This window comes from Pipistrellus kuhlii, unplaced genomic scaffold (genome assembly GCF_014108245.1).
Source record: "Pipistrellus kuhlii isolate mPipKuh1 unplaced genomic scaffold, mPipKuh1.p scaffold_m20_p_1, whole genome shotgun sequence".
Classification (NCBI taxonomy): Eukaryota; Metazoa; Chordata; class Mammalia; order Chiroptera; family Vespertilionidae; genus Pipistrellus; species Pipistrellus kuhlii.
This window is the reverse complement of record NW_023425404.1, coordinates 9,380,451-9,397,364: the sequence shown is the minus strand read 5'-3', so window position 1 is coordinate 9,397,364 and position 16,914 is coordinate 9,380,451. Positions and strand designations below refer to the sequence as shown.

The following is a 16,914-nucleotide window of genomic DNA, read 5'->3' as shown; positions in this document are numbered from 1 at the left end:
GACATTTCGAGTTTCACAGCAGCTTGGTTATCAGCAGTGCACACGTGTTCCTGAAAGGGCAGAGAGTCCCGCTTCTGCTGCAGAGAGCGGCCAGGCGGGAAGGTTTTTGGCAGCACTGCTGGGCCCCTCGTGACTGCGGTTGGCACCGAACACCTCCCCGTGCCTTATCTCTGATGCCCTCTTGGTATTGCTGAGAGGCAGGCACAGAGGATATGAGCAACCCAGCATTTAGGTGGGGACACTGCTTGGAAGAGGTGAAAGGACATGCTCAGGCTCACAGAGTCCGCAGTGAGTGAGAGGCAGTATAGCCTGGTGGTGAGAGCGTGGGCTGGGAGCTGGACTGCCTGAGTTTGAATCCCGACTCACCACTTACTAGCTGTGGACCTTGTTACTTAATTTCTCAGTGTCTCAGTTTCCCCTCTCAAAGTGGGTAATCCCCTTGCCTGATGGGGATGTTGTGAGGATTTAATGAGTTAATAATACATGTAAACATTTTCTTTAAAAAATATATATATATTATTGATTTTTTTACAGAGAGGAAGGGAGAGGGATAGAGAGTTAGAAACATTGATGAGAGAGAAACATCAATCAGCTGCCTCCTGCACACCCCCTACTGGGGATGTGCCCACAACCAAGGTACATGCCCTTGACCAGAATCAAACCCAGGACCCTTGAGTCCGAAGGCTGATACTCTATCCACTGAGCCAAACCAATCAGGGCTACATGTAAACATTTTCAAAGTGCCCAGCTCACTGGACAAATGCACTGTATGTGTTGGCTCTTGTCATTGTCACCATCATTATTGTCATCGTTGTTTCTCTGGAGACTGAGGAGGGGTCAGAGGCTCACTGTCATACTCAGGACTCTGGTTGGGGGCTCTTATATGCCAAGTGCCATGTGAAACTTGGGACAGGGAAGGGTGGGAAGTCAGATCCCAAATTACACACCAGAATGGGGTAAGGGCTAGCGAGCCCTGGATCCTGTTCTGGGGCATCAGGACCTTGGGCACTGGATGGGCTGAGACTGGCTCCCGAGTGGAAGACAGTGATAGGCATGGCTGTGTGGGTGGCAGGGGCTCTGGCTGGGGTGCAGAGTCATGCAGGGCATGGGTACAACTTGGGAGCTGGGTTGGAGTCAGGACCTCAGACCAATGAACTGCACCAGCTTGGGCTGGGCTAAGGGATGGGGGACATGACTCAGTGGTACCAGCATCCAGGGCTCCTTCGAGGCCTGACCTGAAGTTGGTGGCCAGTGAAGAAGCCTTGGAGAGTAAGTCCAGGATGGACTCCTGGGCTGAGAGGCTGGCACACTCTACCCTCATCAAATGGTTGGTGAGGAGGTGGATTTTCAGTTGGTACTGGTTTGGAGGCTTGGGGGATGGGTACGGTGACCTTGGCTATGGGGAGCTGGGACAGCAGAGGCAGCAGAAGTACCTGTAGTCCCCATTGATGTGCTCCAGTACTGGGTCCAGTACTTGGCCAGAAATTGGGGTAAGATGTCCCATCATGGTCTGTCAAAGCTTCTTGTGCTAAGCTTCCCTTTAGGGGGGGCGAGGGGCGGGTTTCTAGTGGTACCAAGGCATGCTTGAAGCTCCCTCCTGGAGCTTCCTTGCAAGCCCTCAGGTCATGGACTTGGAGACCCCCCATTCTGGGCTCCACTTCCCACACCAACCACTGCTGCTTCCCCATTGCTGCTTTAGAACACCGAGATCCGCAACAACGCGGCCACCTACCTCCCCCAGATCAGCCAGCTCCTCAACCGCGTGCCACGCCAGATGCTGCTTATCTTCAAGACCAATGACCTACTGCGAGGCATCGAGGCCACCTTGGGCACCCGCGCCAGTGCCAGCTCCTTCCTCAACATGTCACGCTGCTGCGTCAGAGCGCTGGCCACGTGAGTGTGGGCTCCGGCCTCTCCGCCCCTCCAGTTCCTTGGCCTGCCCAGGAGTCCTGCTCACTTCCACTTTCTCCCAGAAACTCCCAGAGCCTTGCCCCAGTGTCTCAATCTCTAGGTCTCCCTGCAGGGAGTTAGGGGCTGAGAATAGCTCCAGTGAACTGGCTGATGCCTCAGGGTAGTGTTTTGGGTAGTCCAGAGAGCCACCTGCACTTGCTACAATGGTGGTTTTTGGAACCTCACCCCCTCGGTCAAGCTTTACAGATGATTCTTACCCTCAGCAGTTTTAGTCCTATCCAGGTGTCCCCTGGGCTTGGGATCAGGTGCACATCCCATCTCGGTCTGGTTCCAGGACCTGCCTCCCCAGGATGTGCTGTGACTCAGGAAAGTGTCACCAGCAGGCTCTAGGCCCTCTCAGGATCTCAGATTCATTTATTCATTCATTTAATCCTCATCAGAGGATATTTGATTTTTAGAGAGTGGAAGGGCAGGGGAGACCCAGAGAGAAAGAAAAATAGATAAGAGAGAAACACATCGATTGGTTGCCTCCCGCACACACCCAGATCTGGACCAGGGATGTGCCCTTGACCAGGAATTGAATCACGACCCTTTGGTGCATGGGCTGACACTTTAACCTAGGGGTGTCGAACTCAATCAGAGAAGGGGCCAAAATCTAAAATCCAGCCTAAATCGAGGGCCGAATGGTTTACTGAACAGTCATAAACTGTCATTGTGATGGAAATGCAGCGGAGTGCAGTGATGACAGCGCGGTGCGGGCCACATTGCAAGGCCTGGCGGGACGGATTTGGCCCGCGGGCCTTGTGTTTGACACATGTGCACCCCTGAGAAACACTGGTTAGGGTGATATCAGACCTTTTTAGATGTCTCATAATCCTTGGGGTGTTGATGAGGAAGAGAAGGGTACTTCCTCAGGGAGGTAGATAGCAGAGGAACAAGAGTCTTGGGCCCCTCTATCTGAGGGTGGCAAATACACCGGGAGACCCGTGTGTGTGTGTAATGTACTCACCTGAGAGGGGAGGCCTTGACTGTGGTCAACTCCCAGCCCATCCACCTCAGGCAGAGGAAGGGTCTATTTGGTGAAGGGAGAGTTGACCACATACATCATGTATCCACTATCAAATATCACAGAAGATTATAGCAACATAGACTGTACACGGAAAGGGCTGAACATGATTCATTCTTCCTTCGAGGGTCCAGAAAATGAAGTTGTGAATAGGGCATCATCAGAAACTCCAGTTTTCATCATGTCCTTTTGCTGGTGCAGAGGGTTTGAGCTGGGCTGCATCCACAATGGCTTCAGCCTCTTAGGACCACCTGACCAGGTTTTCAGGTGACCCTGAAACTTTCAGAAAGTTTGGGAGAGCTTTTCTATTTGAGTTTGGGGGATTATGGTTTGATAAATATTAACTCTATTTTTGGAAAAATTGGAACATTGAAACATTGTACTTAGTGGGTCCACATGGGGCTTTTCTTATCTTAGCTGGAAAATTCCTAGGAATAGTTGAGTTCCTCTAGTCTCTGACTGGGCAATGGTCTGATCCACGACCAGGACTGGTCCATTGGGGCAGGGAGCTGGTGAGTTGGCAAAGCCATTATCTTATGTTTTTCTGAATGATCCTGAGTGTCTTTTTCCTCTTTAACTCTTTTTTCTCCTTTCTTCTTGCCCCTCCTGCAGGCACAACAAGAAGAACACCTATTCATACTTCAGAAGGACCCAGATCTCCTTTAGTGAGACCTTCAGCCTGTGGCAGATCAGCTTCCATGAACTCATTCTGCGTGCGAAGGCGCTGAGGCTGGCCAGCTGGGTCTTGGCCCTGCTTTGCTGGCTGTTGCCTGCTCCACACTGAGTGGACTTTCTATCCCCTTCCCTTTTTCATTGTGACTCTATGGCAGGCACAGGGTCTTTCCACTCATCCTTTACTCCTGTCTCTACCAGTTGCCCTGTTTCTGTCACACGGTGGCCTGGAGTCCTCAGGTCACTGTCTGTGGCACCACCTTACTCCACCTCTGGAATTCCTGTCCCACCATAGTCCTGTTGGAACCACAAGCTGACCATGCAGTAATTTCTCTCCTTATCCAGGGAGATGGCACACAGTCTGCTTTCTGACTCGTGGCATGTGCTGTTGGGTGGGTTATCCCCCCACTTCCATTAGTCCTTCCTGTGTCAGGGTGGCCCATGAATCCCACAGAGGGGACATTAACTTGTAGGAAGTTTGAGTCTGCTGGAGGGGAGCAGGATCTCTGAACTTGATTGAGACAGGTTCCCTCTCCTTGCCCTCACACTCCTTAGCGAGTGCCTTGGCCTCCAAGGCAGGCTATGCCACAGCCATGGGTTCATTGCTGTGCTGGGGACTCCCTTGGGTAAGGAAACCCCTCTGGTCTTGCTCGGTGGGTTTTTTAGTCTAGGTTGGGAGTGAATCCACTTTGGCCATTAGGCAGAAGCGAACCTGGACACCACGTGCCATTGTGTTCTGCCTGGCTTCTTGCCTCTGCATTGCCAGGTTGCCACTGTGGGGCCACTTCATGCTTTTTGTAGGCTTCTCTCATTTTATAAGACTTAGATCTCATTGGAGCTGTTAAGACGCCCAAGGCCCGGAATTCAGAGGCTCAGCTGAAATCCCTGGTTCTCACCGGGCACCTGCCTTGTTCTAATAATCACTTCCTGACTTAGCCCTTTGGTTTATTGTGTGATGCCCCCAGTCCTGGAGACTGTTGTCTGAACCTCACTTACTGTGGCTAGGGTTCCACTCTGAAACCCCTTGTTACCTGTCTGGACCCTGTGCTTTACCTTATTGCCTGAGGCCAGTCTGCCCCGCTCCCAGCACGAACATCTGTTCCTATTTCTGGGACACCCCAAACTCCTGCTTTAACTGCTGTCCCTGTGTGTTCTCCAGGTGTTATTGGGTCAGATGTCTCCCCACTTCCGTTAATTCCTCCTGTGTCAGGGTGGACCATGAATCCCACCCACACTGACACATTTAACTTGCAGGAAGTTTGAATTTGCTGGAGGGGAGCATGGTCTCTGAGCTGGCTGGAGACAGGTTCCCTCTCTTTGCCCTATCACTGTTCACAGTGATCACACCCAGATTCAGTAGGCCCTAGCTCTTACTGAGCACCCTTGCTCAAGGACAGTAATTGTATATGAGTCTCCGTGATTTAATTCACCCCATTCATGGGGCAGAGAATCCCCAAATTTGCTTCTTATTTTCTGTTAATACAACAAGCAGATTTTCCACTGACCACAGATGAGTCACAATCCTTTTATTTCCTGAAAGAATTAATTGTTCTTAGTGACTGGTTGGATGTGCCCAGGGGCCTGAGAGAACAATTTGCAGAATATGTTACTCATCATGAGGATACACATTGGATATTATATTTTATGATGTCTTTTATAACCACTGAAGTAAATATGTTTTTGTTGTTCAAGGTAATGGTTACTTACTTTTTATTTTTGGTTTAATGGTTGGCTTCCTGCTGGCCTGGGATGTAAAACATCAGCATGTTGCCAGTGGATCCAGCACCCAGAACAGATATCTGCAGGAGGGGAGCAGGGTCTCTGAACTTGCTTGAGACAGGTTCACAGTAGAGAGTAGAGAGGTTGGGAGAGTTTGAAAATAGAAGAGGAGCAGGTTGGTGGTTATTAAGTGCCTTCCATGTGTAAATAAGTTCCATCATTGAATTGTCCCATCAACTCTGAAAGGAAGAGGGATCATGGCTTCATCTTCCAGAGATTGGGACTGAGCTCAGAGAGGTTTAATAATTTGCCTGAAGTCACACAGCTGCTAAAGGGTAGTCCATTCTCTGTTTCTATCCTACAGTAGATACAGATAGCATCTGTAGATACGGTCACACTTGCCCCTTGGGCCTCAAATCCCTGATTTTTGGAGAATATTGGGTTTTCACTGGAAGTGGGGGAGTGGATGAGTAAGGGAGACAAAGAGTCCCGGAAAATGCAGACTTGAGTTCAGCATGTCCCCCAGGGCCTAAGACAGGATGAACCTGGACTACTACACTTCACAGTGCAAACCTGACACTGAGTTACTGCAGACCCCACAGGCTTAAGGTCACGGTTCCCCATGAGACTCAAGCTGCAGGTTTGGAGGTCCCCAGGCCACCTGTGGTTCTGACCAACTGACTACAAATTTGGAGGCTTCCCCAGCCCTTCAGATTGAACAGTTTGCTAGAATGACTCACAGAACTCAGGAAGTTACTACACTTGTGATTACAGTTTTATTATAAAGGATACAAATCAGCACCAGCCAAATGAACAGCTGCATAAGGGGGTGTCTGGAGGGTCCTGATGCAGAGCTTCCCTGTAATCTCCTGTGGACTCAGCACACAGCTCCCTCTCGGCACAGCAGTGTGTGCAGGGGCGTCAGTATTCAGTTTCTGTCAGGGGTTGTTACACTGGCAGGATTGATTGAATCATTGACCACATGACTGAACTTAACCTCCAGCCCCCACTCTTCTCCCCAGACAGATGAGGTGGGTATTGCCTCCATCCTGAGTCACTCAGTACAAACTCCAAAAGTGTGATTCAAGGGGCACAGCATGAAGATCAAAGATAACCCTGTCATTGGGAAATTCCAAGGAGGTAGAGGTTCTCTCCCAGCAACCAGGGACAAAGACCAGATAAATTCTTTTTTTTTTTTTTTTTTAAATACGTTTTAATTAATTTTAGAAAGAGTGGAAGGGAGAGGGAGAGATAAAAACATTGATGAAAGAGAAATATCAACATGCATCAGCTGCCTCCTTCATTCCCTCTACTGGGGATCAAGCCTGTAACCTGGACATATACCCTGAATGGGAATTGAACCAATGACCTCTTGGTGCATGGGTTGATGCTCAACCACTGAGCGACATGGGCTGGGCCAGACAAATTCTTTATTGGATGCAATCACTCTGGCATCTTTTCATCATGTTTGGAGGACGTGGAGAGCCTAGAAGAAGTCTGAAGGAGAATAGTAAAGATATCTACAGGGATGAAAAATAAAGAGTCAATTATAGACTGGACAAGAGAGCTGCACAAGAGAAAACAGGTTAAACTACTTGCTGTTATTATTGGTTGGCTATTTTATATGCTGTTCTTTGGTCAAAACCATCACAGAGGCCATGCCATTCTGGCTAGATGCCCGTTGTATGGATATGCTTTTTTGAAATAGTTATGCAAGTGCATTTGACTTAAATTTATATTTCTAAAAGTTTATTGAACAGGCAGTTTTTACAAAAATTATTTTGTATTCCTACAGACTCTTTTCTTAGATATCCTACACTCATTAACTTTAAAGCTAACCAGTATTTAGCCATTTTGTCTAGACACTTTCCTCAAAATATAGCTGTCCTGGCAAGAAATATTCATGGTCCTAATTATAATCAATTGTTATGCATTGTATCATCTCGATCCCTTAACTAATAGCACATAGATTCCAGATAGAAACTGGTATGTATTAATTGTTTTGTATGATGTATATCATTTTATGAATTAGGGACCTTGAAAAAGGATGATCGTTATAAATAATATGCCAGATTTGCCAGTGATTGGAATATAACATCCTCAACTCGTACTAAGATTCTGAGATGAGGTCCTGGTACCACCACTTGTAGCAAAATAATATATCTCATGCTTGAACTGCATTAACCATTAGGAAGGAGACATTTGACTCAAAGTTTAAACAAGGAGACTGGCTAGTGTGGCTCAGTTGGTTGAGGGTGGTCCCCTGCACCAGGAAGCCTTTTTGATTCCTGGTTTGGACACCCATTTATGTTCCCAGCTCAATCCCCCGTAGTGGGTATGTAGGAAGCAGCTGATTGATATTTTTCTCCCATCAATGTTTCTATCTCTCTTCCCCACTCTCTGAAATCAATATAAACATATTTTTTAAAATTTTAAACAAAAAAAACCTCCCACTGGAATGAAATAGACTGTTATTGGTAAAACCGATGAACTTTGACCTAGGAAAGTAGATCGGATTTGTCTGGGGTTCTAAAACAGACATGGCAAATATCTGACATAGGGCTGCCACCCCCTACTATGGCCAATGCAAATTCCACAAATTGAACACTGAAACCTTTTGGGTTGAGCTGGAATATGGCTCCAGAATCCTTAACACAGCATACTGGTCAATGAGCAGAGTTGGCATGTTGCTAATTTTGCTCTCAAAATAGGATCCTTTCTTGGGATAGTAAAGGCTCTCCTTGATGAACATAGGAGGAAGAATAAGTTAACATGACAAAACTTTCCTTACTTTCTGGTGATGGAGAGGAGACATCTTGGGCTCACTTGGGCAGATTGATTTAAAGGCATTATGATGTCATTCCCTGGCTTAGAAGACTTTATGGACATTATTTGGCCATGTTTTCTTTTGCAAGGAGTTTGAACTTCTGGGCTGTGGGAATCTGTATATTGGAACCAAAGGTGTTCAAGGCAAGAGCCTGATTTTCAGCAGTGTTCAGTGTGGGAAGCTGCAGCATCTAGGAGAGATCCTGGCAGGGGTAAGGGGGTACTGGGAGGGAAGGTGGGAATCCAGAGACCTATAGATCACTTAAGGCAAATCTCTTCCTCCCTACCCTCTGATTTCTCACCTGCAAAGTCAGGACATTGAGTTAAATCAGTGGTTCTCAGTAGGGTGCTATTATCCCCAGGCACTTCCTGGAAATGTGTGGGCACATTTTTTATTCTCTGGTACCAGGTGGGTGGTACCAGGGATGCTAGGTATCTTCCTATGGGCAGCACAGCTTCATTCAATGAAGAATTTTCTTGTGACCTGTGTGATTTCCAAATGTCACACAGGATATTTGTGTGATGAAAATCCTGTTTATAATGAACTGAATCAACAACCTAATTGTTTTACATGTAAAGTCAAAGCTTTTTTTTTTTTTTTTTTTTTTTTTTTTTTTTTTTTTTTTTTTTTTTTTTTTTTTTTTTTTTTTTTTTTTTTTTTTTTTTTTTTTTTTTGCATGGGTTTAAAATCTGTTGAATTTCCAGGAATGCAATTACCATGAGAGCTGAAGGATGATTTGTTCCTCTAGGAATTATTGTTCACCATCTTGGAAAAGCACATAACCAATGGCAATAAAGAGTCCTCATATGAATAGCCAGTGCAACCCACCTGGGTCAGTGTGAGTTTTAAAAATTAAAATATGTAGTTAGATTCTAGTTTCTATGGATTTCATTTCAGGATGGTAAGGGACAATATAAAATAATTATTGTGAAAGGGTATATTAGGTTTGATTGGGCTAAAAACTACTGATCTGGATTCTCCAAAGAGCCCTGGTTGGTTGGCTCAGTTGGTTGGAGTGTCATTCTGTGCACCAAAAGGTTGCAGGTTGATTCCTGGTCAGGGCTCAGTTCAAGGATGCGGGTTCAATACTTGGTGTATTGTACAGGAGGCAACTAATCGATGTTCTTTTTCACATCCATGTCCCTCCCTCCCTCCCTCTCTTCCTCCCTCCCTCCCTCTCTCCTTCCCTCCTCTTCCTTTCTTGGTAAAAATAAATGAAAAAATATCCTTGGGTGAGGATTAAAGAAAAAGATTCTGCAAAGTCCTTTCTTTAGCTTCATTGTCTGAGTCTGTGCGAGTAGGAAAGAGATTCACATGGCATGGAGAGCAGTAGTAGAAATGGATCAAGACAAATCGATGTTCCCAAATTGAGCAGAGCCACTGTTGAGAACAACCACTCCTGCATAACCCAACCCTGGTTCTGTAGTGAAATCTTTGATTTTGAACTTCGTGTCCAAATGGGATTCGAATGAGAAACCCCTAGTTAGGCAGTCACATGAATCTTTTACTATTGGTAACTCATGTGCACCTACTGTATATCGAAGCTTTACTCATGGTTCCTTTCCTTCTATCGGTAATCCTTCCTCCTGCCCTGTTTTCACTATGTAATTTTAGGAGAATTAAACTTGAACAGCCCCAAATTATATAATTAATTACATTCAGTTTCAATTACAATCATTAATTGATCTAAGCCTGCTAGCACAACACTTTCATTATTTGGCACACAATTATTGAGTGCCTACTTTGTGCTGGGAATGAAGCAGGAAATGGTCAGTTTCTACCAAGGAGGGAGGATGGGGGGTAGTGTTTGTAGTTGTCAAGGATTTGGTGGGGGAAGTGGCAGGTGAGTAAGCCCCACTGTCCTAGTTTACCTGTGAACGACTGTGCGCTCAAAATCCCACATGGCCACACTCTGGCATCAGGCAGGCTGGTTTTAGCACCACATATCGCACATTGTACTCTAGGGCTCGCTGGTTTTCTATTTTTTTGACTTTGGAATAATAATTAGTTTAGAAATTAATAGATACAATAAACACCTGCCATGTAAGGTGCTCTTAGTCACCTCATGAGTCCTCCTAATCCTAACCCTCTCCCAGGGCTCTTTCCTTTCTCTCTGTAATAGAAGGTCTTGCTACCCAAACTTGAATATGCATTCTTGTTACATGAAGAGTCCAAATTGCAGGTTGGGTGGGGCCTGGGATTCTGCATTTCCAACAAGACCCCAGATATCACTGCTGCTGCTGGTCTATAGACCACACTTTGAATAGCAAGGCGCTAGGGCCACTACATCAACTTTCTTTCCAGTGCTGTCATTCATCGAGGGGGAAGCCAAAGCAAAGTTATTCAGCTAACTTTAGGATATTGTCTAGTCATGGTTCTCCTAGAGAAGGACGACTATTGCTCAGTTGCGTTGGGGTTACATCCTCTCAGTCCTCCCGTGTTTTATGGGGCAGGGTATGCTTTCTTACTTCTCCCGGTATTAAGTGGCTCACCAAGTGAGTTCAGATGTAGTAATGAAAGTGAAATGTCCCTGAGGTAGGTTAGGTATTTGTTAAAGTGATTTATTCATGTAGTACCTCCTGTCCACCTAGGACAAATATGTCAATCTTGCAGCCTGCGGGCTGCACGCCTTGTTAGGATGAGCTGGGTCCTATAAAAGAGGAAAAAGAGAGAGAGAGAGAGAGAGAGAGAGAGAGAGAGAGAGAGAGAGAGAGAGAGAGAGAGAATGCCAGCAGTCACCAAAAACTGGGAATCGGTCTTTGCCTCTCCTTGACCTTCAAAGCAGTCCGCATAGACTCTGCTTCTTCATATGTCTTGTATTCACCATCTCTGCCTTTCAACCAACACCTTCCTGGTTCAAATCTTATGCCCTCAGGAGAATTGCCTAGAGGTCAATTCTCCTAAAGACCAGTTTGTTCCTACTCCCTGCAGTGGGAAGGGCAGGCCTGGATGACCAGGTGACCAGCACCCTATGTAGAGCAACCTGTCTTCGCTCTGTTTCAGGGACACTAAGGACCAGCAGAACCCTGGCATCAGGGTAGTTGAATGCCCACTTTCCCAGAGATGTGGGCAGGATGGTCCACTTGGGAGCTTGACTCAGAATCCTCTGGGAACCAGCCATCAAAATGGAAAGGACCTGCTCCCATACTGCCTCCACCTTGCCTCCTTCCTCGTTTGCCTCTGCTGTTTCCTTGTTCCCTGCAGGTCCTCAGCTTCCAGGAACACGGATGTAGCTGCTGGGCAAAGGAAAGTGGTGTTGGCGATTGGGTTGTTTCTCAGAGAGGAAAGTAAGAGAGCTGCAATCACATCTGTTGTCATCACAGCAGGTCATCAGGCTGAGAATCATGGAGATGGGACCCTTCTCCTCTGACCTGTCCCTTCCTGCTCACACTCTGCTGCACAGAGCACTTTTCTGCTTTTGTGCACCTCTGTCTCTGCCTGCTTCTCCCTGTCTGCCCCCACTTCAGACTCAGCCCCTTCAGCCAGGAGGGACAGGTTTCATCCTAGTCATTTCTCCCCTCTCTCCTGAGTCCTGACTATTTTTTGTGGGGACAGGGAGGGGCTATCCTGCCTTGGATGTTGTCCAGCTGTGTGGGCATCTGCTGGGCTGAACTGATCCATAGTCAGTTTCAGCCCTGCTTACTTTTCCTGGGGATAGTGAGCAAGTCTGCCTGCTTCCTCTCTGTGTCCACCTGTCAGAGAGGGCAGCTGTGTGGTGACTTCTGTGCAGCAGTCACAGGAGGCTTCTCCTAAACCGTGCTGGGACACAGGGCCTCAGAGGTTGTAAACTAGGCCTTGCCTCCAGCCCAGAGGGGCTTTTCCTAGGAAATGGTCACAGGTGTCCTGTGACATCACACCACTCTAGACTCCTGAGACTTAAAATAGGTACAAGGAAAGGGGATCGGGTGATGGGTGATGTCTCAGCTTTCATCATTTCCCCTGACTCTTTCCCTTCCCACCAGGCTGGAGGGTTCTGGGTCTTATTCCTAATGTTTGCTTACGTTTTGAGTCTATTCCATTCTCTGAAAGAAGATCCAAATAGTTAGCATTTTGAAATCAAAAGTTAACAAGTAGGTGCTTAGTAAATATTTGCTGAATGAATAGTAATCCATATTTTCAATTATAATCCAAAAATAGTGGGGACATATTTTTTATCTAAAAAAAAATATATTTTATTGATTTTTTACAGGGAGGAAGAGAGAGGGATAGAGTTAGAAACACCAATGAGAGAGAAACACTGATCAGCTGCCTCCTGCACACCCCCTACTGGGGATGTGCCCGCAACCAAGGTACATTTCTTGACCGGAATCGAACCCAGGACCCTTCAGTCAGCAGGCTGACGCTCTATCCACTGAGCCAAACCAGTTTTGGCGGGGGCCATATTTTTTAAAAATATATATTTTTATTGATTTCAGAGAGCAAGAGGGAGAGATATAGAGATAGAAACATCAATGATAAGAGAGAATCACTGATCAGCTGCCTCCCGCATGCCCCCTAACGGAGATCAAGCCTGCAAAGTGGACATGTGCCCTTGACTGGAATTGAACCCAGTACCCTTCAGTCCCCAGGCCGATGCTCTATCTCCTGAGCCAAACCAGCTAGGGCTGGGGCCATGTTTTAAATTTTGCCCTCCCCCATTCCCTTCCTCTCAATTCCTGACACTAAATGCTTGGTTACTCAAAGACACAGTAACAGGATGTTAAGGAAACAGCGCCCTTTTCTCCCACAAGACTGACAAAATGGAAGAGAACATCAGATGAGATAGCTGCTACTCATATGTTGAATAGTATGAGTTCAATTCTATTACTATTCCTCATTTACAGACAACTACATGAATAGAGAGGGTGTAAAAATTTGCTAGGGCCATTTGGCAAAGCTGGCATCAGAAGCCAAACTTTAGTTTTCATGTTTTCACTGCTGTGCTGTAACTGCTTTGATAAGAGCCAATCAAGACTGTTCCAAAGTGGTAGAGGATCCCATCCCCAGTTCCCTCCATGCTCACCACAAAATGCAGGAAGAGCACACTTAGAGTGCAGCCAAGTAAACGAGGGGGCTCCTAAGGGGATTGAAACGCCCTACCAGAAAGCGCTTCAGACAGAGGGCCAGGAGTCATGGGTTCTCATCCTGCCTCAACTAGCCTTGGACTAGGTGATACCCAATCTGGACATCCCCTTCCTCATTGTGCAGAGCGGGAGCCAGCTCCCATAACCTCACAAGTTCTTCCTCCTTGGAAATTCCAGTCTACAATGAAGGCACCACTTCCACTTACACAGGAGATTAGCACATACCTGTTACACCAAGTACAAGGCCTTAGGGAAACATCAACAAACAACTGGTGCCCGCTGGGTAGACTTTCTCTGATGGTGACTAGGAACTAGGGATTTGGAAAAGGGAGTTACTGAAATGTCCCTATAGGTTGGTGCATTTTCTTCTGCCACCTATCCCTTGTTCCTTTTGCCCTGAGGCAGCATTCAGCTGTTCAGAATTCTCTATCTGGTGGAATGTCCCAAGCCTTCCTTCCTAAAGATGTGCTCTCCTGGGGGTCCTGCCTGTGTTAGGTTACTGTGCTAAGTCTCCCACCAACTTTTAAAATGGGGCTAGCAGGCATCCTCTGGGTTGCAGACAAATGCCTCTCAGGGCCCCACAGAGTAGCATCGGTCTTATTTTCCCTTAACAAATCAATCAGAACTGAATAAAAGTTAGAACAACTTTGGTGAGGTTCCAGATGGGAGGTAGCCTGCCGACACCTTGATTTTATTTTTGTGATACCCTGAGCAGAGAACCTAGCATGACTTCTGGCTATGGAGCTGTGAGCTATTAAGTAGGTGTTGCTGCCCAGTTCCTAGTAATTTGTTGCACTGCATAGAAAATATACACATTCAGAGATAAGAAAGCTACAGAAACCCAGTGTTCAAAATCAGTATCATTAAGAGTTGGACAACTAGATATTATGCATTTGCAAATGTGATAGGAAATTCAGTAGGAAGTTCACAGCATCACTTTAAAGTATTTTGACATATCATCTTAATCTGAATCAGACCAAGCTGTTAGATTGCGTGACTGTTTGCATTTGTCAAAATGCATAAAACTGTAAAGTAAAAAGGATGGTGTTTACTATATATAAATTATACCTCAATAAATCTTGCTTAACAAAAGCACCAACCTTTTAGATCTACTTAATTTTGCAGGAAATAATAGTGATAATTAAATGACAGCATAAGGAAATAGACATGTTTAGAATTTGGACCAGTTTACATGATAGCTGGCTGGGCCTCTTCAGAGTCATTGTCAGGAGGTGGACTAGATAAGACTTAAGAAGCATTATAAACAAATTAATTGCATGAAAATTTCTGGACTCTGATTTCAAAGAAATGGCTCTAAAATAAAATTTTAGGACAATTATAGAAATTGGAAGTGAGTTTTAGGTGATATTAGGGATTACTGCTATTATTGTTAAGTATAATATTGGTACTATTATTAATTGGAGAAATATCTCCTGCTCTTTGGAAATGTATGTCGCAATATTTGTGGGTGAAGTGTCATGATATTTTATTATTATTTTATTTTATTTTATTTTTTTGTCATGATATATATATATATTTTTTAAGAGGTTCGATATTACCTCATGGTTGTGCAATTAAATAGCCATATATATATATAATTGATTTTCTACAGAGAGGAAGGGAGAGAGATAGAGAGCTAGAAACGTTGATGAGAGAGAAACATCAACCAGCTGCCTCTTGCACACCCCCTACCAGGGATGTGTCTGCAACCAACGTACATGCCCCTGACCAGAATCAAACCTGGGACCTTTCAGTTGGCAGACCGATGCTCTACCACTGAGCCAAACCGGTTTTGGCAATTTTTTTTGTCATGATATTTTAAATTTACTGTGGAATGGCTCAGTGATGAGGCAAAAAATGGCACAGTTATTAATGATGGTCGAAACTAGATAGATGGTTCTTGGGTATTCATTGCACGCTTTTCCTGCATGTTTGAAATTAGGATGGAAATTACATGGAAGCAAACAAACAAAAAATAGGAGACAGTTGCTGCTGACCCACATAGCGGCCCTCCACTGCCCATAACTCCAAGGTGGGTGATGGACTGTAGAATATGGAGCCTAATAACCAATGCAAAAACTCATGCCTCAGCAACCACCACTGGCAAAGAAGAGGGCTGTGGCCTCTCTCCCACCTTCCCAATCCTGCGTGTGTGCTTGACCAGACCTCATCCAGAACCCTGCAGGCCAGGGACATTATATTATACAGGTAATGGAGTTAAACATCTCCCAAAGCCCTGGGAGGCCCTAGTAATGTGTTCACATGGTCATGTGCTCTTGTAACCATCTTTGCAGAAGTGAGATATTTCAATTGCAGATCTTAAGGCTGCTGTCTATTTCTACTCTGATTTTCCCTGGGACACTTTTCCCTCAATGGGATGGTATTGGAATGGCCGTGGGAGTTTTTGGGATCCAGCTAAGAGGTAGTTGGACTGGGGATGCATTTAGTTGGTGTTTAGTAGGATATGCGTCTGCAGTTTGCAGGCATTTGCTGGTTGTCTTATTGCAGGAATGGCCTGATAAATACTGCTCCCTGTGTCAGCTCTCCTGGGTGCAAGGCCCCAAAGGTCAAAGCATAATGCGATTGTGTCCTATGTCCAGCACAAGAAATATTTAGTAGTGAAGGAGAAAAAAGACTAAAATGTAAAGAGCCAGAAGCTGGTCTGTGTAATGTTCTTCCACTTACCAGATGTATAAAATTATAAGTGGAAAATTTGGCACTCAATGATGCCTGGTAAAATGGAAGCTTTCTGTTATCAGAAAAATGCTTAATAACTTAGCTTCTACATTTATAAACACACCAAACACTTTTCTGATGGGCATTATGAATCACAGAGTTTATCAGAATTCCTACAGTTATAAGGCAAAACCTGTAGTACTACAAATAGTATCTCTCACATGTTTTATACATATCAACTATCAACAATATACATAAATTTTAATGAGCCACGCTACAGGAAAAATTCAATTTTATTTTTATCCTTCAGAAGATATATAAATCTTGTTCTTTGAAAAACTAATCAAAGCTAAAAAAAAGTTGGGATTATGTATTTTTGTCTGCCAAAAACATCTCCTCCTGATAAAAAAGGCTCCCCTTCATTTAAGCAACCTATCTTATATAATTTATCTATGCTACTAAAAGGGTAATATACTAATTAGATCAGGTCAACTGGCCATCTTTCAGATGTCCGACTTCCTTTCAGACAAAGCCATGCTGGTGGGGCCAAGGCAGAGGTCATTAGGGGTGATCAGGCTGGCAGGGGAGTACAGCTGGGGGTGAGATCAGGCTGCCAGGGGAGGGCAGTTGGGGGTGAGATCAGGCCAGCAAGGGCAGTTAGGGGTGATCAGGCAGACAGAGACAGTTGGGGGCAAGTTCAGGCTGGCAGGAGAGAGCAGTTGGGGGCAAGATCAAGCTGGCAGGGGAGGGCAGTTAGGAGTGATCAGGCAGGCAGGCAGAGAGGTTAGGGGCAATCAGGCAGACAGGCAGAGAGGTTAGGGGCGATCAGGCAGGCAGGCAGAGGGATTAGAGACAATCAGGCAGGCAGGCAGAAGGGTTAGGGGCAATCAGGCAGGCAGACAGGCAGGCAGGCAGGCAGGTAGAGGTAGTTACAACAAATCAGGCAGGCAGGCAGGTGAGCGGTTAGGAGCCAGTGGTAC

General features: G+C 45.6%; 1 protein-coding gene across 7 annotated transcripts in view; it reads left to right on the top strand.

Annotated features, from left to right (window-relative positions):
• ADCK1 (aarF domain containing kinase 1) overlaps positions 1–5,340 on the top strand; it is a 109,644-nt gene extending 104,304 nt beyond the window's left edge. For all 7 annotated transcript variants that reach the window (XM_036430162.1, XM_045576761.1, XM_036430127.2 and 4 more), the window contains 2 exons: positions 1,700–1,893; positions 3,590–5,340. In XM_036430162.1, the coding sequence (XP_036286055.1) occupies positions 1,700–1,893; positions 3,590–3,761 (366 nt within the window). In that variant the 3' untranslated portion in view covers positions 3,762–5,340. The remainder of the gene's footprint in view (positions 1–1,699; positions 1,894–3,589) is intronic.
• Positions 5,341–16,914: the final 11,574 nt, after the last annotated feature.